This window comes from Balearica regulorum, chromosome 4 (genome assembly GCF_011004875.1).
Source record: "Balearica regulorum gibbericeps isolate bBalReg1 chromosome 4, bBalReg1.pri, whole genome shotgun sequence".
Taxonomy (NCBI): domain Eukaryota; kingdom Metazoa; phylum Chordata; class Aves; order Gruiformes; family Gruidae; genus Balearica; species Balearica regulorum.
This window is the reverse complement of record NC_046187.1, coordinates 15,957,689-15,979,338: the sequence shown is the minus strand read 5'-3', so window position 1 is coordinate 15,979,338 and position 21,650 is coordinate 15,957,689. Positions and strand designations below refer to the sequence as shown.

General features: G+C 35.9%; 1 protein-coding gene across 3 annotated transcripts in view; it reads right to left on the bottom strand.

Annotated features, from left to right (window-relative positions):
- EDNRA (endothelin receptor type A) overlaps positions 1 to 8,906 on the bottom strand; it is a 34,581-nt gene extending 25,675 nt beyond the window's left edge. For 2 of the 3 annotated variants that reach the window (XM_075751258.1, XM_075751260.1), the window contains exons 1-2: positions 8,762 to 8,906; positions 5,329 to 5,807 (exon numbers count right to left, since the gene is read on the bottom strand). In XM_075751258.1, the coding sequence (XP_075607373.1) occupies positions 5,329 to 5,730 (402 nt within the window). In that variant the 5' untranslated portion in view covers positions 5,731 to 5,807; positions 8,762 to 8,906. Of the gene's footprint in view, positions 1 to 5,328; positions 5,808 to 8,602 lie in introns of all 3 variants that reach the window. The other variant, XM_075751259.1, reaches the window with a different exon arrangement.
- Between the last annotated feature and the right edge of the window lie 12,744 nt (positions 8,907 to 21,650).

Genomic DNA, 21,650 nt, shown 5'->3' with positions numbered 1-21,650 from the left:
CTAGAATATAAAAACTCTTCCTTGGTATGCACATTAAACACTTTCTGCTAGGAAGCTGTAGTCTGTAAATGGAGAGAACAGATTCCTGATGAACTTCCCTTCCCTGTTCCATGTTTCCTGCCTTCAGGACTCAGCAATCAATTCCTGTGCTACCTCTAGATTTCTGTTATGTATGATCACTACATGGAGACGTACACCCAAATAATAGGTAATATTCTGAGCAAGTTATATGGATTTCTGCATCACCCTGGGCTACCAACGCATTGCTTCTTTGAATCACTGATAAGAATTCAGTGAAAGCCGGAATGCAGTTGTTAAGCTGGTGGCCTCAGAATTTCCTACTGGTGTTGGTACTTCACTGAGAAATACATGTTGCGCATGTGACAATTTTTACTTTTAAAGGGAGGTTTCTTTTCTAAGTACACTTTCTGGGCTTGGCCTTATACTCCTTTGGCACAAAACTATAAATACTATGGATGTCACTTGCTCTATTAGGGTACAGGATCAGTCCCAATGTGTTTAACAATCATCCCTGCTTAAGTATAATATTAATTCTGTCAGTACAGGTAATCAGATATACCAAGTAATTTCTGATTAAGAAAGGAATTGGTCTAAATACTTATGCATTTGCTCTGATGTTGAAAACCATCCATGACTAGAAATGCCTCAGCTAAGTCTTCCTTTACTGAAGACAAAATGGCTGAAGATGTTTACTAACTGCCAGCTACCTTTTATATTTAGACTCATAATATTCTAGGTGGACTACTCAGATTTAGATGCTGTTGCAACTAAGGTAAGCGTGAATACCAATTTACTAACAAAAATCTTAATTTGTTAAAGAAAGCGTCATCATCTTGAGCTGTTTGAGCAATGGACACTCTTGCCTGTTTTCTGGGTAGATGTCTTTCACTTTATACCAGTAAAATAATGAGGAAACTGTTATCTACATCTCAAGAAACAGGTTAAAAGCTGGCTAATTTGCCCTGTCTACTTCTTTACAAACAAATGGTTAAGAAGGTAAGCATAATAAGATGTAAGACAATATAATTTATGTCAATCCTATGTAGGTCACTTTTCAATAAATAGAACTCATTTAAGCATTTTTCTCTAAATTACATAAAAATGGAAGCAGAGACAGCTCAGGACTTCCCAATAACATAGTTAAAACTGAATTTTGCCATTCCAAAGGTGAGAGCCTCAGCCTAGAGTGTTTCTAGCTCCATGAGCTCAGGAAAGAACTATGGACAGCTTTTTCTGTGGAGAGGATCTGTTCTTGCTGTAGCTCTGCTAAACTTGAGCTAGTGACAGCAGCAGCCACCATAAGGGCTTTTCAGAGCTTTAGCTGGCCAAGGCAATAGTGGTGTTATGGATATTCTGCTGCTGCCTATGTATAGCCTTAGAAAACTCTCTAATTTCTTTATGGAAAGCACTCCTCTGAAGAAGTTTTCGTGCATTCTGTCGAAACGTAGCTTGTTTGCTCCAAATACACATGGCAGTGATGGGTAATGCAGGTGATGCAGCAGCTTTCAGCTATGTGCTACGCCACCTGATACTAGAAAAGGAGGCATGAAACCTGTCTCTTTTTCAGGGCCTTAACGCTACCTCTACAGCAGCATAAAACATAAAAGTTATATTTCCCAGTCTTCTTTTCACTGCAAGGAAGTAATTGTTACTGATTTGGAGGCTTTAATCTTTGACATTTTGCATGTCTGAGATGGGTATGTTTTGGGTAAAGAGGAAACTATTTGGGTCCAGGAGCAATAAACATGTGATTGAAAATGAAATTGTCTTAGTTTGGTCTGTTAAAGCTGGATTTATAACTGGCGCCCTTCCTGTAAATCTCTATCTGTTACAATTTTTAATATTGATTTGATACTATAAGTGGATTTACTAGCGGTAATTAAGAGTGATGGGGCTTTAATACCTCCAGAATATCTTCAAAGGAGACTAGTGAATATTACTCACATCTCAATTGATTTAACAAATTGCTAAGGGGAATCCACTATATAATTACAGTAACTGGAGGAAGTAAGGGGGAATTTTTGAGCCTACAGTACTGTGAAAAAAGGATTAAAATGTCAAACACCTGTGACCATATCTTTAGCTGACATAAATTACATAGTTTCTTTTTTTTTTTTTTTCCCCCAGCATCACATCTTTGTTAATTGTGTAAATGCATAACAGAATGATGGACTCAATTCTCCTGGGACCTTACATTTTCAATTACTATAATATTATAACTGTTTCTTTCCAACGATTTGTAAAATGGATTTAAATATCAGTAACATTACCTCCTCTTTTGAAAGTAGTTTCAAAATAGTTAAAGCTACCTTATGTTTCAGGGAAGTGATTGTATCAATTTCTGATATTACATTGTAATTACACAGTATTACACATTTTGTTCTATATAATGTGGCCATCTTAACACTGTACAATTGGTTATTTTAATATGCAGATGAATGTTTGTTTACTCTAATTCTGATTTCAAAGCTGTTTTGTCCTCCTAAAAATGAAGATCTGATCTATAAGGTATTAAGTGTTTTACACCAGTTTTTTATATAGGATACTAATATACGGTTCAACATGAGGCTGACTCTGAAGGGAAAAGAATCTTTAAAATAAAGTTCAAAACTAAGGATATAAAATACTTTAAAATTTAACTTTAAGACAAAAATAAAAACACTTTAATTTTTTTCCTTAAAACCCCATCACTTCCGCTTTCAAATTCTGATATTTCCAGTGGCCACCCTTAATACATCACTCAACAAGAAGAGCTAAATGGTGCCACAGATTTTAGGATCCCTAGTGATACAAACAGGAATGCCATTTAACAAACTTTAAAATCAGCTCCTAATGTAAGCAGACATATTACTGAATGAATATGTGAATTTATATGAAAAATGTACTATAAATAATAATAGAATTTCTTATCAGAAGTACTAGAGCTCCCTTATAAATGCTATAAATGCTTCTCTGTATCAGAATACATGCAGCTAAGCTTATATGGTAATTTTAAAATAATTTATTTTGGAGGTTCAAACATTCAGAAAACTACTAAAAGGTAGAATTATGCTTGTAAATGCAATTTTAATTCTGCCTTCTTACATGTGGGAATTGACATACATTGATGTCAAGGGGCTGCAGTTTCATTCACAGCCTTTATTTATCAAATACTTCTCTGTGGTACAGAAATAAATTTTCATATAGGCTAAGGTGATTTCCTTTTTACAGAGGTATTCAGAACCACAGTTCAGTTCATCACGTAAGATATAGCAAGGCCAGTGAACCTGTAGAATGCCAAAGAAGTGTCAAAAAATAATACAAAAAATGTATTTCAAAATAATAAAAGGAATGTAAAAAATATTATGTGTTACTTTTAACTGAACTTCTAAAAATTTTTCAGAAGACCATCGAAAGGCAATTCTGAAAGGCAAAATTAATTCCAAATTTCCATTCCTCTTTGTGAAGAAGCAACGGAGATCTTGAAAGGTTAGAAGAAACTGTTCAATAAAAATACTTGTTCTTTCCTAAACTCATCTCTGAAAAAAACACTTGCCATTTTTCCTTAAAATTTCTTATCAGAAATACCACAAGAAGTAAGAACACTGACTTAGCATTTATCCATAAAGACATTGGGATAATTTACCAGGGAGGAAACTGTAATGCATCATGGGAGATGCAGTCCAGGCTACAAGTCCAGTTCACAAAGAATAATGAAAAGATGCAGAACCCCAATCTCATGTCCCATTAGGCATCCACACAGCTAGGGAATACAGGCGCATCTCAAATCAGGCAGAGGCTGATCTTTTTCATCAACTTGTTAATCCAAAATACTCTACAGATATCTGCTATCTCTTATCAACAAATGGATTATTTAATTTTCCAGGTTGAATATTGAAAATTGGAAACTAGAATTTCCATTAAATCATGTGCATTATTATTAAGTCTTTATCCTAGTTTCAAATCCATATTATATTAAAACCAGGTAAAAGACTTATCTGTAATTTATACTACTGGAAGATCAGAACCAGGTACTGCATTTTACTGTAGATAATATGCCTCTGTACAAATGTAATGTATGCACATATAGATACTTTTAATCCAGTAATGAATTCAAAGTTTTATGATCTTGTCCTATCAATACATACATTATAATGCAGGTCAATAGTTATGATGTCAATAGTTATGTAGATACAAAATATGTCTTTTCAATTCACTGTGTCTCTAATTTTAAAATCCAATTTGAAACTACAGGACACTAGTTATTATAAAGTTATGCATTAAAATGTTTTGTTTAAAATACATGTAAATAAAAGTTAAGTTTCTAGAACCTTTAAGGGCCAAAATTGTGAGGAATGTTGAGGTGGGTTTTTTTCATTAAATTACTTAGGGCTTTATTTACTAACAGAAACACCTTAAGTTTTTACTGGGAAAAGAAAGAAAAATTATAATATTCTATCAGCTATGTACCTGTATGCAATCCACAAAGCTACAAAGAGAAGCTTACAAACCTCTTTCACAATTTTCTAAGATAAGTTATTATCAGAGAGATATATTAAAAAGTATTCAGTTCATTCAGCCCTGTCCTGAAATCATGCAAGTTACATTAGTAAACATATATTGCATCAGAAAAAGCACTGCTTTGTGGCTTTGTTTAATTAAAATGGAAAATAAAAAACTGGGACAGAATAACTTTATACTAGATTAAAGAATTGGTAAGGATCCTTTTTATACTTTGACAAATCCAGATGAAATTTAGTATTTCAAAAATGTTCTGTGACATAATTGATTTTACTAACTCTGGAATAATTTTGAGAATCTGCTATTAATGAATATTAAATTAAAACCTTAACGCTCAGCTTAACTGACATAACCTCTCTCTGCAACATCATAACATGAAGCCTGCAGATCACAGAGAGTATTTTCTGTAAAAACATAAAGTAAGGATAGGATATTCCAAAAATAGCAACTAGTCCAATGCTGTATGTCCATCAAGGAGGAGAACAGTTTATAAAAAGTCTTCCCTCATAAATTCTTTTGCTAGCTACAGTAGCTATAATAAATGAAAAGTTCCTGTGAAATGCCCAAGGCCACCCTTTGGTTAAAAACGAAGAGCTACATCATCTTTAAAAGGAGACACACTTTTTCTTTATGGAGGTGAGACCTGAGAGCAAGGTTTTTGTTGCAGAACAAAAGGGAGCTGTGTTTTTTCTCAAGTGGACTATTCACTGACAACAGATCACTGCTTAGACAAAGAAGTAACCATAGAGAACAGACAGTGTACTTATAAGGAAACTGCAATTAGAATGTATTGTTGTTGCATCCTACCTTGTACACAATGATAGGAATATCAATGACAATATAGATAAGGTCTCCTAGTGCCAGACTGGCTATCAGTGCATTCGGGCCATTCCTCATACACTTGTTCTGGTAAATGATCCTCAGCAGAGTTGCATTCCCAACCATTCCAACGATGAAAATAGCACAAGATACCACCGTGTTAATGTATTTAAAAGTTTCAGCAATCTTAGTCTGCTGGGAGCATTTGACAGTTTGGTTGGACACCAGGGGCTGTCTGGTGGTGAGGAGTGTGCTGGATTCAATCCCTGAGAAAGTGGAAAGGTGGTTTCCCGAGTCACTCCAATTGGCAGCATATCTGTCAGAGCTGTCACTGAGGACAAATCCTGGAACCAACAGCAGCAAGGAAACTCTTAAACACAAGGCTTCCATTCTGAAGTCCCAAAAGAGCAAATTCGGTGAGAGAGGGTTTTTTCAGTATTTCAGTGAGATACTTCTCACTTCTTCACCTGCAGAGAGAAACGATAAGCAAAAACAAAAAAGAAGAAACACAGAATCAATACAACAGGAGGACTAACACACCTTCTGTCTCACTTAGGAAGGGTATTTGAATGTACAGTTTCTACAATGCAGATGTATAAACACCTGTTTATAATCACTGTGCTCCTCTGAAATCTAGATTACCCACATTAACTGTCTGACAAAATGCAAACACAAAAAATTCCGTAAGTAATTCATAGCTTATACAAATAAGATCCTGCAAAAAACCCTAAACCCCTTTTAGTTTGAGACAGAATTTGTATACGAATGGAAAAAATACAGCAGGTGAAGTTCTATTTTAAAATACAGTCTGGCAAGAAAAGTGTACCAGCAAAGGGAGGTCTTGGAGACTGCTGAATTATATTCTAGCTAAAACTAAAAGTTAGTATTTTTTAGAACAGCACTGCATTAATAATTAAAGGTATACTAAATTTGTTAATTTTCTGAGTATTTTTGATATATTGCAATGAGGCTTTATATTATTTTTCTCTGATTTTATAATTACCTAGATTTCAAATGAAGACTGAAAATACATGTATTTCAAATCAAATTTTGGACCAGATCCAAAGTCCCTAAATATTAGGAGGAAGGCTTTTATAGTCTCAGGATAGACCTCCAACCTGGAAAAGCCCGTCAAACTTTATGTGTCAATTTATTGTAATAAAGATAAGTCTTTGGTTCCTAATGTCATTGCAAATCATGTTCAGTACTTAGCCACGGCATAGTTAACTATAAAAATTTAAGCTCTTTTTAAAGATAAAAAATACTTGGTTTAGTATTCTAAACAAGTACTCATGACATTTCCAGATAGGAAAGGAAGCATCATGGCATTCTGTCCTAGTAAGTACAACTGCCTATGTGTAACCACCAGAGCTGGCTCCCTGCCACAGGAAGTATAGATACTACACCTCCAGTGAAACCAAGGAGGCCACTCTCAAGCCCGTTTCCTTGAAGCCTCGGTATAATTTAGGATAAAGATTTTTTTACATGGCTTGTATCTGCAAAACAAGACAAAGTGCTCCAGTGCTGCCAAAAGAAGAGTAGAAAGTCAAGTATTTATAACTTTCTGATTTCTAGGGACTCGTGATTTGGGAGGATACTTTTAAAGAAATGAATCCTAATTTCCTTCCCTATGGGGCTATTAAGTCAGTTTATAGCAAGAAATTTACCAGAGAAAGAATATGGGAGACAATTTACTGATAGGACTCCTGGAGCAGCCACAGTATAAATATTTACTACTATTACCCTCTGCTGTTGTGTGTGGTCTGTAGAAGTGTGTGTGTACCTATATATACAGCACCAAATGCGATGTTAACCTGAGTATTCCTGTCTGGCACATAGAGTGCCATCCCTCACAGACCAGGGATCCACGTTTATGGTCTTTTATATTGGTGTATCTGAGATGAGGATCTGACCAACTGTGAGTTCCTATGCACTTGATGTTAATGTATAATATACTAAACAGTAAATCCTTCTTTATTAAATTCCAGATAAGATGGTATCTCAGGGCAGTTAGCAATAGTTTGCATGATGTAAGTGCTTTTACTTTAGGTTTCTAAATCATATTGGAAACAAGAGACATATTTGACTGTAACTCTTTTCAGGGAAGTATTAATACTCTTATTATTTACTATGACTATGGTTCCCCAATTTACAAATGGAAAAATTGAATCACTAATGATTTAAATGACTTTCCCAAGTTCATACTTGCCCAAGTAAATGTGATACAGCTATGAACAGAACCCACAGCCCTCTGCTTTAATATTTATACTAGTATCCTCCTTATTTAATGACTTTTTCTTGTGAAAGTTTGAGATGTATATCATATGAACATGATGGTGGCATGGCAGTCATGCAGCCAGCATGCAAAGCTAGGAACAGAAATACCACCTCTTCCCTCTCCTGGAAGCAACTTTTCATAAGAAGCAAAACTAGAAAATTTTTAATATAATAATTTCTAAGGATATTTGCTTATGGATTCCTGACAGTCCTTCATTCCTCTGTGCATATTTTCAAAGTATTTATATTGTTACAGAATATAACATGCAAACTGCCTCATATAAGTAACATACTAGCATCCGTAATAACTTCTTATAGTAACGTAATCTCGTATTTTCCTTCACATGTAATCTGAATACCTGGGTTGTGTGAGGTGGTTGTGTTGATCTGGAGGCCCCATGCATGTGCTGTGCCTGTGCTCCTACAGCACTGCAGGAGTAGCCGCAGATGCGGAGAACAGAACTCCTAACTTGCCTGGGCTATCAAGCCAGAAAAATTCCCATGCCGAGATTCACAAGAAGAGACCATACTACTGGAAATAAAATTGTTCGGAGTATTAAAGACGAGCTAAAACGTTTGCAGTGATTAATCTGCCCAAAAGGCAGCTGAGAAGTAAACGGGAGCAAATAAACCTAACCAGGGCACGAAAGCGCTGAAAGAAAATACTGCCGGCAAGACGAATTTCCCTTGGTTGTCTCCCAGCCCGGCCCGGCCCAGCCCAGCCCGGCGAGCGCTCCTTGCTGCTGGGATAACTGCCTTACATTTCTTCCCCTGACACAAAAGAAAACATTCTCTGCTTGTAATACTATCGAAAGATCAATTCCAGCACGCACTCGGCAAATCAATATAGGCTCCCCTGCAGCCTATATAGAGCATCTGACAAGGTCTACATATTGTTAAACTTTATTTAATAATAGTTATCCCGTGCTGCCTTGTGCCTGTCTCTTGTTCTCTCTCTCCCTCTCTGTCACACTCTCACACTTACACACACACACACGCACGCAGAGGTGCACCATCGTCACTTAATCGTTATCGGGAGCGTTATCGAGAAGCGCTGAAAGCGTCCCGCGGCTCCGGGCCGGGCTCTCCCCGGGAGCGGGCGGTGGCTCCTGCCCGGCTCCGCCAGCACAGACCGCGCACTCACCCCCGGCGGGCGTCCTCCGCCGGGCTCACGCTGTGGCTGCTGCCGCTGCTGCTGAGAATTTCCTCCGAGTGGCTTTTCCTGGGATAGTCTTACCAGATCCTCCTGCCTGCGTCTGACTGGGTGGGATTGAAAATCTCCACCTCCGCTGAATCAGTAAAAGAAAGAGACAGACTGAAGAAGTCAGAGCGTCCCCTCTTTTCTGCCCCCTCCCCCAGTTAAAACAAACCTCCAGCCCAAACTGAGCCCCTGCCAATGTTAAACACAAAGGCTGCCTCCCGGGCACAGGGGAACACTGAGCTCTTTAACTGTTTCCTCGCTGAAATTGAGCTGGACTACTTTGCTGGACTCGTCTGAGCAACAGCCTTGGGAATGCACTGCTGTAGCTGCCTGCTAGTGGCACGTCGGGATCTCGGAAAGGTTGTGTATCTGATCGAACCAGGCGACATAGGAGCCATCAGCAGAGCAGGAAAAAAACTCTCATGACAAAATATACAGCTTTTGCTTTGCATTTGCCCCAGGTTTGGCCAGGATTATAGTATGTTTCCAAGACAATCGGTAAAACTCAATGTGTAAGAGTTTCAAAATTGCTGGATCCGTAAACAGTGACTGTTCCTGGGTGAAAATTTCCGTGGTCCATCCAGGACACACCTTGCTAATACCTCTTAGTTTTCAAGACCAAAATGCATTTACAAAGGTAATAAATAAAAGTGTAGCATTTTCTGGCATTCCTATGTTTCCTAATACTGTTCTTCTGTCAAGATAGTGGTACAAAAAAACTTGTGCAGAAAAAGTGGGAAGTTCTCTCATAGCTAATAATATTTTCTCATGATGAAAAAATACCAGTGTATCAGAGGGAGCAGTCTTCTAGTGGAAACAGTTTCAAAATACCTTCGTGCTAGCAAGTTCAAGAAATTTTGAGTCCCTTGTTGGATCATTTCAGGATCCTCATTTCATGGCAAGTTTCCATCTGGCCGTACCACAGAAATTATTTTCTAAACATATGTGGGCTTCTTTTGAATACAAAAAGGCAGTCTTCTTAAATGTGATATAAAAATAGGTGGTCCTAAAAGAATAAAAACAGACTGAAAAGAACAATAGAAAATGTGATGCTAGTGGCCTGCGGAATTAAAATATCTGGCACTAAATCATATAAGAAATTGTTTTGAACTTTATGAGTTTTCTGTAGTTAAAAGAATGTTTCTTGTGGACATTATTTTACATCATCTGATAAATCTTGAACAGGAAGAAACAGCATCTGGATCAACTGGAATAGCAATACTTTATTTCATCTAGAAAGTCATCTCAGTTAAATGATGTGTCAAAACACCAAATCTTTGAAGTAACATAAGTGTTCAGGCTGAGAATCACAAGAGGCCGGCTGTTTGCAAATCAGGTAGAAAAGTTTAATTCAAAATTTCAAGTTGCCCTGAAGCTGAATAAATGCTGATAAGCCACTAAATTGTCCATATATTAGTAAAAGTTATTTTAAATTCTTTACAGTTTGGTCATAGATGTGTAGTATTAATGATGTGCTTTGTCAAGAATCATCTGTATGATAACTTGTTGGAAAAACTATTGAAGAGCTAGGCTGTTCTTTATGCAGTGCTTTATCGAATGCAATTTGTAAATCTCTCATATGTTCTCTAAACACTCTTAACACCCTATTCATTCCTAGGATCATTTGACCTTTACGTCTAAACTAGAGTTGTTTAAAAAAAAAAGATTTATATTTCTGATCTCATTCAAACACACATTTGTCATTCCAATTCCTAATTCCATTAATTTGGAAGGTTTATATCATATATTCAGATACTGCCATGCAAAACTATATTTACTATTACATGAAATAAGCAAATTTACTAATGCTATTAAAGATCTATTTCAAAATGTGAAGAAAAGAGAGTTCTTTATTACCATTGTGAACACTTCTGTTATTGCCAACCCACATAAGTAGTATTAATTATTAGAAATTACTGAATTGCTCAGTTCTGTGTTCTTAGTTATTATTGTTGTTTATTTATTAATTGGACCTTTGTTCTGTCTTTAATCTTTTAGGTGTCTAAAACTGAGTTGAATTCTTGTCTTAAACTGAGTTAAATTCCAAACTTTTATTTAATTGCTCCTGCTAGTTTTTTGGTTTTTTACTGTGTTTAGGAAAGTAATATGGAAAAGAAAGTTGTTATATATGAATTATCCAAAAACTGCAGTTGCAAATGCAGTTGACCTCAGCTACTAAGGAAAGTGATAAAATACAGTTCTTTACACCAAGATATTTTCAGCTATTAGACACACATTCACTGTCATTGCAGGACTGCTATCCTATGCATGAGATTTCTTTTATGGAAGAGTTCTTGACTGAGCATTCTCTCTTCCAGATTGAGCGCAGTGAAAGTGTTTCCTCTGACCTCTTCTGTTTTGTGTCTTCAACAAACTACTTAGCTTGTCTTGCACAACTTCAAAGATTTAAAGTAAGGGTAACATATTAGTCTCATTACAAAATAACCCCTTATTCTTCAGTTTTAAGGATAACTAGGTTTTGCAGCTGGAGTCATGCTTCAAGAAGACTCTCAACATTATGCAAAGCTATTAATTTTCCTGAAGCTTTCAGGTATTAGAAAGGAATACTTCATTGGAAGGGTTACTAGCCAAATGCAAGTAAAGCTGCAGTGCCTTTTATACAACTACTTCAGAGGCAGTAAAAGAGGATCTTTTGTTATGTTTGGAGGGGTTAATTTTATTTGATTGAAATAAGTGTTTAGCAAATGTATTACCTGTTAAGCCACTTATCTCTTCAGATTTGGTTTGAAATAGGAACATATGTTCATCAGCTCATGGAGTCCTAAATTGCATTCCTGAGATTCAAAACACCAAAATCAATACCAGGTATTGTCTGTAATTGGCATTTTCATAGGCAGTCAGTTGATGTGTTTATAATCTGTAGGATTTTCAGAAAATCAGAAGAGTTACTCATGGCAAAGTATGTAAATGTCCAATTATTTTGCTTTCTTCCATTTGATTTCTGATATAATTTTTGTTCCTTCAAGAAACAATAAAAAATATTATGTTAGGAGACACTTGGATAATTTGGAAAAATGAACGTGGATCATTTGGTTAAAATGCTGGATAACTGTTTCACTTTGAATTCAATATGTGGATCTAGTGAATAATGTTGCTTTGTGTTTTTGAAATAAAAAGGAACTCAGCAAATCCAAATCTTTTCATAGAAACATGCTAGTTTGAAGATATTTGGGTGGCAGGTTTCTCAACGTTTACCAACCCTAGTTCAGTCAGAAGTTTCACCTCACTGAAAAAAAAAAAAAAAGAAAAGAAAAAGAAAAAAAAAAAAAAAGAATCCAGTCCATAGACAATATTTCTATCTTGTGTAGGTTTTCTGTTCTTTGACAAGAGATGCACTGATGCAGTGGCTTTAGAATAATTCAGTTAAAAAGAGTACCTACCAGAAAATGTAAATTCATTGAAACTCAGGGCCCATTATTTCCAGTGATTGTTGCACTGTTTGCTTCTATTACATAACATTTGTGTTTCTCACTGGCTGCTTTATTTAAATTGTATCTCCAGTAATGGCATATGTGTAACTCTCTTTATGTGCTTAGCACAAATAAAGTATCTTTTTGGCCAGAGTATCTTGCTGCTCCCTCCCTCCTTCCTCTGTCCTCTCTCCATCTTTTCCCCCTTCTCTGTCTCTCTTGTTTCCTTCATGTTGCTAGAATTTTGGCAGTTTACGACATGAATTTATAATTCAAAGAGAATTATAGGGAGAATACTTTTATATAGTTTATTCTAATAACTGGAACATTATTTGTATTAGACCCAATGAAATATTCCTGCCCTTGGACTATAGGAAGTTGAAACCTGAAGCTGTGATGGAATCAAAAGTGAAAAAAGATTTAAGTTTAAAGGATAAAATAGACCATGGTGCCAAACAATTAATATAAGAACAATTGCAGGAGTTATTGCACCCCAAATGGGAATATTAGTCAGGAACTGTGGACTAGGTGTATATAAATTTTGCAGAATCATGATAGAACATTTTTAGTAAGAAGTGAGGTTGCCGGATGTTTAGCGTGCAGATTGGAGAAGTAGTAACATGTATTGTTAATTCCCTTCAATTACTGAGCATTTTAGCTTCTTCTGGGGAGCATTCTTCTACTGTGTTAAATGCAATAGACTAAGAACATTTCAGGAGAGATTTACTGGGAGAGATAATGTTGTTGGTCTCCTTTTCCATAGATGGAAACCCTGATTTTCAAGCTCTTGTTCCATAGAACCTGATGGGAATGCACCTATGAGTGCTGAGGGAGTTAGCCAATGTCATTGCGAGGGTACTCATGAAAAGGCTGCTCATGGAAAGGAGTTGGCAGAGAAGGACCTGGGTTTCCTGGTGGACAACAAGTTGCCCATGAGCCAGTAATGTGCCTTTGCAGCGAAGGAGACCAATGGGATCTGCAGCTGCTTTAAGCAGAGTATTGCCAGCAGGTCAAGGGAGGTGAACCTACACCTCTACTCAGCACTGATGAGACACATCTGGAGTGCTGTGTCAAGACAGACATGGACCTACTAGAGCGAGTCAAGCAAGGAACTAGAAAGATGATTAAGGGACTGGAGCGTCTGTCATATAAAGAAAGGCTGAGAGACCTGGGACTGTTCAGCCTGGAGAAGAGAAGGCGCAGGCAGGAACTTTGCAATGTGTATAAATACCTGGTGAAAGGCCGTAAAGACAGAACCAAAGTCTTCTCAGTGGTGGTCAGTGACAGAACAGGAGGCAATGGTCATAAACTGAAATGCAAGAAATTCAATTTAAAGATAGGAAAAAACATTTGCACTATAAGGATGATCAAACAGTGGAACAGGTTGCCCAGAGAGGTTGGAGAGTCTCCATCCTTGGAGATATTAGAAACACAACTGGACGCAGTCTTGAGCAACCTGCTCTAGGTGACCCTGATCTGAGAAGGGGGGTGGACTAGATGATTTCCAAAGGTCCCTTCCAATCTAAGCAGCTCTGCAATTCTGGGATTCTGTGATTCAGATGAAAGTTCCATTACGTCAAGAGCATTTTGACTTGAGCTTTAGAATTACAGCATTCAAAATACTTTGCGTTACACTGTTTCTTTTGGAAAAATGATGTGGTATTGAATTAAGCATGAACTACACTAAAAAGAGTACTTGTAAATCAATATTCTGTGGCAAATTGGATATTTTCCAAAAGAATAATGCGTGATGTTTATTGAAATATCTAGCAAAGAGTGTATTTTTTACACGTTAGCTCTATAAAGATTTTTTTCTTCTTCTTCTCTTCTGAGGCCAAGACAGCAAAGTGTTTCACTTTAGAGAGTATTTAGGGATCTTCAGCTGTTCTCATTCTTCACTGCCATTGTCTTAGGCAACCCTGAAACTAGCTGTGACCTAAGGGAGTTCAAGGAACCTGCTCCAAAAAGACCAGTCTTTAATGGTAGTAGATAAAAAAATTTTTACATAAACCCCTAAATATACAGTAAAAAATGTATACATAAAGAACAATGAAATAGAGATAGGTCACAGAAGATGCCTGTTACATAATCGTGCAATGAGTAAAATTATGCAATGAGGGGTTATATGCATACTAAAGAAAAAAATGGAAGAAGGAAGAACAGATATAAAGACAAATTAAAATTTGATTTAAAGAACACTAAGAGGAAGTGGATATATTAGATTAAAAAATCTTTCATCACTTACCTTAGTTCACAAACCTGAGTTTCAATCTGCATTTTCAGATGGGAGTCTGTGCAGAACACACATTCTATGACAGAGGGATTCTTTGCTGCTGCCAGATACTTTTATTATCTTAAGCACTAATAAAATTATCTAGATAACTTAGTGAGATATTAGAATGCCATTTTATCTTAATCTAAATAACTTTAGAATTATTTCTATTGGCTACTCTGCAGTGAAGATCTTTTTCATGGAAAACCCTGACTCATCTTAGTTATTTCTAATGTTTCTAAGTTATCTAATTTTTTGTTAGCCTAACTAAAGTTAAATTGAAATAAGCTGCTTGTACATTTACTTTGATACAGTAAACACCCATTCTTATATTATTCAATGTCTAATGATTAGCATATACTATTCCACATATCTTCCAGTAAGTGATACCTGTAGGCCTATTTACAGACTTATCATTAAGTGATACATCTACAAACTTCTGCATGTTTTTATGGATGTAAGGAATGCTCTGCAACTCAGTGTTAGGATAGGGATTTTTCAAATGATCAAGGTTTCTGGAAAAGGTTGCACCATTCCTTTCTGCTATCTATAAAAACATTATTTATTGGAAGTCAAAGCACACATTTGGGTAGCTATGATAGCATTGAGGCACTAGTAAATAGAAAAATCTAGGTTTGTAATACTTGAGAAAGAAGGAGCAGACAGCTGTTCAGATTTTGGTGATAAAACTCTTCCAACCATCCAAGAATGACCATGCTATTTTTATGTTCATGCATGTGGAGTATCCTGTTTGTTTGTTTGTTTGTTTGTTTTAGCAATACAGCTGACTCTATCCCATGTTTAGAGGGGCTAGGTTAAGATACGATTGGATTCATGGGTATAGGATTGGTATGACATGCTATCATGTGTTGTCACAGCCTTTGTATGAGGCACATGAGCACCTAAATTGTGATACTTGTAGCTGATTAAAGGAGAGAGCAATAGTTTTTATTAAGCAAGTTACCTTTATTACCTTGTTGTGACATAGACTTCCACTGCAATGACTTTCACCCTCTTTTACGTAAATGAGAAAAACCAAGGATGAATGTTATTACATCAAGAGACAAATGAAGGTCCTTACCACCTCAGGTTAGTTCCTTGCAGTTGGTACCTAGGTATATGTTTTGTGGCTTTTCTTTTACTTCATTCAGTAAAGAAATGAATCCACAATGAATAATAACATATTCATGTTAAGGACATATTTTGAAATCCTGCGTTTTGATCAGAGACATAATTCAGAATTATATTTCATGTGTTTTCCATAAAAATACCATAGGTTGATTCAATAGAATCCAATCTCACAAAAATCTCTTGTACAATGAAAGTGCCATGGTGCCACAGTTTTATCATTGGGAATTGTTCTGTGTTTCTTGAAGTTAGACGCTATGTGGAAGAAGTGCTTTTACTGGTATTTGGCTGTGTTGATTCAATTCAGTGATACTAAGTTTCAGAATTGTCAAGAAATCTGAGCTTGTTTTGAGGATTCAGAGGGTTGGGAGCCTGCTGGTCTTGCCTCCTTTCATTCCTCTTCCATGCCAGCTTGTTCAGGGATCGCCTTATCTCTTTTGCTGTATTCTTTCTAGTGAGAGCTACTCATACCTTCCACATATGCCTGGTAGGTATCAGACACTGACAGCAGTGTTCATCAGCCATCTTCCTTCTGCGGATCCTTGTCCTACCCACTATTGAAGATCTACTGTAGTTTCTCACACAGTTGGTGATGTGCCCATTTCTTCATACACTGAAGAATAAATGGATAAATTTTGCTGGTTTAGGGTTAATCCCAGTCACAGTGCTGGCATTTGGTGTGGTGAGGAAAGATAGACAAGCAAACCAGGAGAACATCAGTCCTTTGGCTGGCAAGGCCACTGCCTTGCTGCTTATGGTATCCCCCTTGTCTGCTGGCTCCCCAGCTCTGAGGGAACAGCCAGCCCTTGCTGCTCCCTGACAGAGGCAGGGCATGCTGCAAAGAAAACAGGGAGTGATTTTATGTGTCTTAGTCCAAGTATACTAGACAAAAGACCCAACTCAATTCTGCTATCTTTGGACAGAAATGTCTCTTTCTCTGGTGATAGCAATCTTACTTTGCCTTACAAAATAACTCAAACCTGAGCTGATTTCTATGTGGCAGGCCACTGTGAATTAACCTATGTCCTCTCAAATAAAGGGAAACTATGGAAAGATAAATTAATAATGCTGTTAAAATATACAGGCATATTAATATTACATGTGTATTATTACATTTTATTTTTATTATTGTCACAGTTAGTACTTTCAGATTTTTCAGAATATGAAATGAAAATGAAGCAGAGAGGATTTTTCCTTCTCCCTTTCCGGTCTGATATTCTACTACATTTATAAGGACTTTCATTTTATAATATTGGATTTTTGTCATGTCAAAATCCAGTGTAATAAGAACATAAATAACATACAGAAGAAAGTCCTACAAGGCCTTTGTTTCAAGCTCTAACACAAGACTATTCTGTTTGTGTAGATAAAAAAATTAAAATGTGAGACCTATGCAATTCCTGGGCACAGTGGGGTAAATAATGATACTAGCTTTCTGTGATAATTCTTATGAATATAGCCAAAATAAACTATTGTTAGTTATTAAATAAAATCATATATTTTAGGTAACAAAAACCAGTATAGCTCAGTTTTTAAATTTTTAACTACTGCTTATTCTAGTCACAAACTTTCATCAACTTTTTATTGATTTAATTTAACTATTCAGGAAGTAGGTTAAAAAATAAAACCAATAAATGCATGCAAATATAAGTTTATGTACTCTTTGAACTAGTGAGATTACAAATTGCATCATACTTTCGAACATCTGGAAAAACACTTTCCAATTCCTTAGGGATATAAAACTGCTATTTTCTAACCCACAAGTAAATGGTATAATGCTAAATTGTAACTAGGTCAGATTTAAGATGGTGGGAATGTAATGTTCTCTTTCGCATGATGAAAGCTCTGTAGTTATTTAGAATAGTGTATTATGAATATAAAAACATGCATATTGTTCTGAAACAGATGCTGAAAACATACATATCAATATTGTGATCAAATGTTACTTACTTCAGACCCTCTGAAATCAAAGATATGTTGTGGGAGTCTTACAACACTGTTGGATCAGATTCTCAGCTGGCATAAGTGACTGTAAATCTCTTGATGGAAATGCAAATACATTTATTTGTATTGTCAGGGAGTGATCATAAATGATGTAATTCTTTCCAACTCATATTAATTTACTTTGTAGGGAACCATGCCATCATGTATATGTATCTCAAAATATACCTGAAACTGGTTGCTGCAATTTTATACAATAGCTATTTCTGCTTATTAAGAATTTTGATTAATTTTCAGAATTTTTTTAGTACTTCCTCATTTTTTTAATGATTATGAATTCACTAGTGGTTATAATAATCTAGATAAATAAATTTTCAATAAATGTTGAAAAAATTGAAAATCAAATTTTAATTCTGAAATAATCTGTAATCTGAAACATTCTTACTGGAAATGAGCTTCCTGGGAGTGAAAATATTTAAAGAAATCTGCATCCAAACAAGCTTTAAACTGAAATAAAACCCCTATGTATTGACTCTGTGAATGGGCCTTACTCAAAGCTTGAGTGAAGCTAATTTTTTTTTTAATAATTGCAAATAATGTGTGTATGAAATTATATTGTTCACATGAAGCTTGTAATCAAAGATAAAGTTATTTTAAAATTTATACAAATTATTTATACAGCCCTATGAAGATCAAACGAGTGGGCAAAGCTGGATTCTTGTAAATGAAACAGTTTAGCTGTTTGGCGTATATTCATAGCAAAATATGGGGATCAAAGCATCAGCAACTGCCTGCGATTGATTCATAATATACAAGTAGTTATCGCCTTTTTTTTTTTTTTTTTTTCAGTTGGTGCCATTTAAATCTCACCTATACTATTACTTTTGAAATAATAGCCAAGGGCAATAGAAGCTTCACAAGAATTGTGAACTATATGGGAAAGAAATGCCTTTCAGATTTAGATTTAGAATATTGTATCAGTCTAGCAAAACGCAAAATGGAAAATAAAAATGCTCCCAGCTTAGTTTAAACCTGTACTTTATACCTTAGGCTGAACTTCATTTGCGTCAGGATCTGTATGCTGACTTTGTCTCTTCAATTTATGTTAAAAGGTGGAAAAATGGGTAAAGTTATACCAAAAGCCTCAATATTATTTTCTGAAATTTTGTAATGCTTTCTTGGAATTTTGCAATGTACTGAAATACTTGAGGGAGTTGATTGTGAAAAACTTCTGCTGACATATTTTAGTCTCTGCAAGGTTTTTTAGTTCAAGTTAAAACCCAAATCTATTAAAACTGTCCTACCTCTGAGAAATGTTTGTTAGCTCCACTAACTGCACCTTTATTCCTAGATAAATGTCCTCAGATTAAAGAAATTTACCCACCTTTGCAGTTCTTTGAATACACATGCCTGTACATATATATCAGATACTAGAAGATCTTGTTTATTGTCAAAATGCATATATGCAAAAAAGACTTTCAAGTTGTGCAGAAGTAGGAAAAAAGTCTGTATGATTTTCGCTGCTAGCATTTGGCGAGACTAAAGGGAAATGAAACAAACAGATGTCCTATAAGCTGTCAAGACCTAATAAGTCTGGTATTAATAGACATGTCTGGGCCAAGCACTCTCTAGAGATAGTAACAATAATTGTTGCCTCCAGATAGTCACATGCTTAGTCTCTGCAGTTTTCTAATGGGTTCAAATTCTCAATTGTTGTGTTTTTTAAAAATTTTAATTAATCATTACTTATTATAATGCTGTCTGTAGATTTAAGTACCCACCCCTAATGAGGTGCCTCAACATGAAACAAAGTTTAAGGGTTTTTTTAGTGGTGAATAGGAACTGATAGTTTAATTCCTTCTGCCCTGGAGGGCTGGTATGACTTGGTATATTAAGAAATGCTAGTTTGAACAGATATGTTTGGCAACTTATATCAAAAACCGATGAGACTCAGATTCAGGCTATTTCCTTGTATAAGTTTGTTCTATTATAGTACACCTTGCCCTCCATTGTCATCTGGTGGTTCTGCCAACTAACACTATACTTGACTAAGCATCTCAAGTCCTTGGAACGTGGATGAATAATAACTTTCAGAGACACTCTCCTTTTCACTTAGGACTTTATATATGACACGATATTAACTATTTTTTTTTTTTTAATTTCTTTTGGTAGAGCACGGCAATTTTCGATCTCTCACCACCAACAAACCATTTATGTGAAAACCCATAGGCCTAGTGGGGGACTTAAGTTTCTTATAGAAATCACAACACTCCTTTATGGAAAGCAGGCTTGGAACAGTTGTAAACACAGGTAAATAGAGGGAGTGACATAGAGCATTATCCTCTCCTAATATTTACCCTAGCTGAGGGTAACACCATTTGGCTTGCTAAACAAGTCACCACATCAGTCAATCACCATCTTAGGAAGGATCTTCTTCAAAGAAAGCAACTCTCTTTTGTGCTTTCTTATTCTCTAATTTGCTCGTGCATGTTTATGTTTAGAATGTTTTCCTTCACTTGGTTACATGCCCTATCATGACCTACAGTATTATACAGGTTAGACACTGTATTTTAAGATTTGTACTTAGGTATGTATCGCTTTGCCCTGTTTGCTGAGGTATTGCTGCAAAAGGTACCATTGTAGTGTATTATTTTTTGCTCTGATTAAGTCTATGCTTCTTAGAGGTCATGCACTTCTGAAAAGAAAGTTATGTTACTGTATTCATTACAGACAGTCCTTGTGACTTATTTACACTATTTTGTTTAGGTAACCTATTTCTAGAGCACTATACTTGTTGCTAAAGTTTTAAGCTTTGTTGTTCCTGGTAGAGTTTCAGAAAACTAAATTCTTAAGATTAACTTTGAATAATGAAGGACTGAGATTCTAATGAAAGCCACTGTTCTGTTTGGAAGACAACACATCATGATATGCATGCATTTATCTGAAGGGTTGCGGGTCCTTTGCCATTTTCTTTATTTATGCATACATGATAAATCATACTCAGAGAAATACTCATGGGATGTGTTTATCCTGGAAAGCATTTAAAAGACTGAACTGTCTTAAACATTTACATTTTCAGACATATCTGATATCTATTTCTCTCCTCTGTGTACTCACAAACATCCAGAGGAATTAAAAGTATCAATATTTTTTTAAAATACACTCTTTGTTTGTAACATCACTGAAGATGCGCATTGAATTCTCAGTGGCAGTGCTTTTTTAAAGAAAGAAAAGATTTTAGGGTTTTTGTTTTTAAAATGGTTGAGTCAAATGTTTTCAACCACTTAATAAAAACAAGCTGGTACTAAGCTTTTAAAAAACGACTCAAAATGGCTGGCAGTAGGAAAAATATCTTTGCACAGAAACTGGAACATTTCCGTAAGTTTGTGGTATTCTTTTGGGTTTTCAGTAGGAGGAACTGGTGTACAGCATCTGCCCTCTGACTGCTTTGAAGTAAAATAGCTCTTCTTTCCTGGTTCAAAGTAGGCCACAAACAGGCATCTTCTGAATTTAGTTGCCTGGATTTAAGATGGTGCTACACATCCATTGCTTGTCACCAATCAGAAACTGAACATATCCCTCCTGTAAAGCTCTGTTAGGAGGAAAAAATATTGTATCTATTTCTAATTCACCTCATACCAAGTCCACCTCATAATAACCCCACATGCAGTTATGCATTAAACTAGGGCAGCTGAGTTGGTCTGAAACAAATAAAGGAATCCTTGGGCAGGGCTGTTTTGTAGAGAAAGTTGGCAGTGATAAACAGGTAAAGTAGTTCTCAAAAATATGAATTCTTTCAAAATAGACATCAGTTGGTGGCTATGACTCTAACAGTGTTATAAAGCTCAGAAAAGTTTTCAGTTGTTTTTTATGTCAAAGCTACAGAGTACTTCTGATTTATTAAGTAGCTGATACTATTAACTAGTGTGTGCTGTCAGTTGCTGTAGCTTAAGCTTTATAGAAAGGAAAAAAAATTGAAACAAGCTGATGTTTTAGTTAAATGTTTCCAGCATTCTGTTTTGCACAGTTTGACTTTTCCTTTTATTTTTCTTTCTTATTC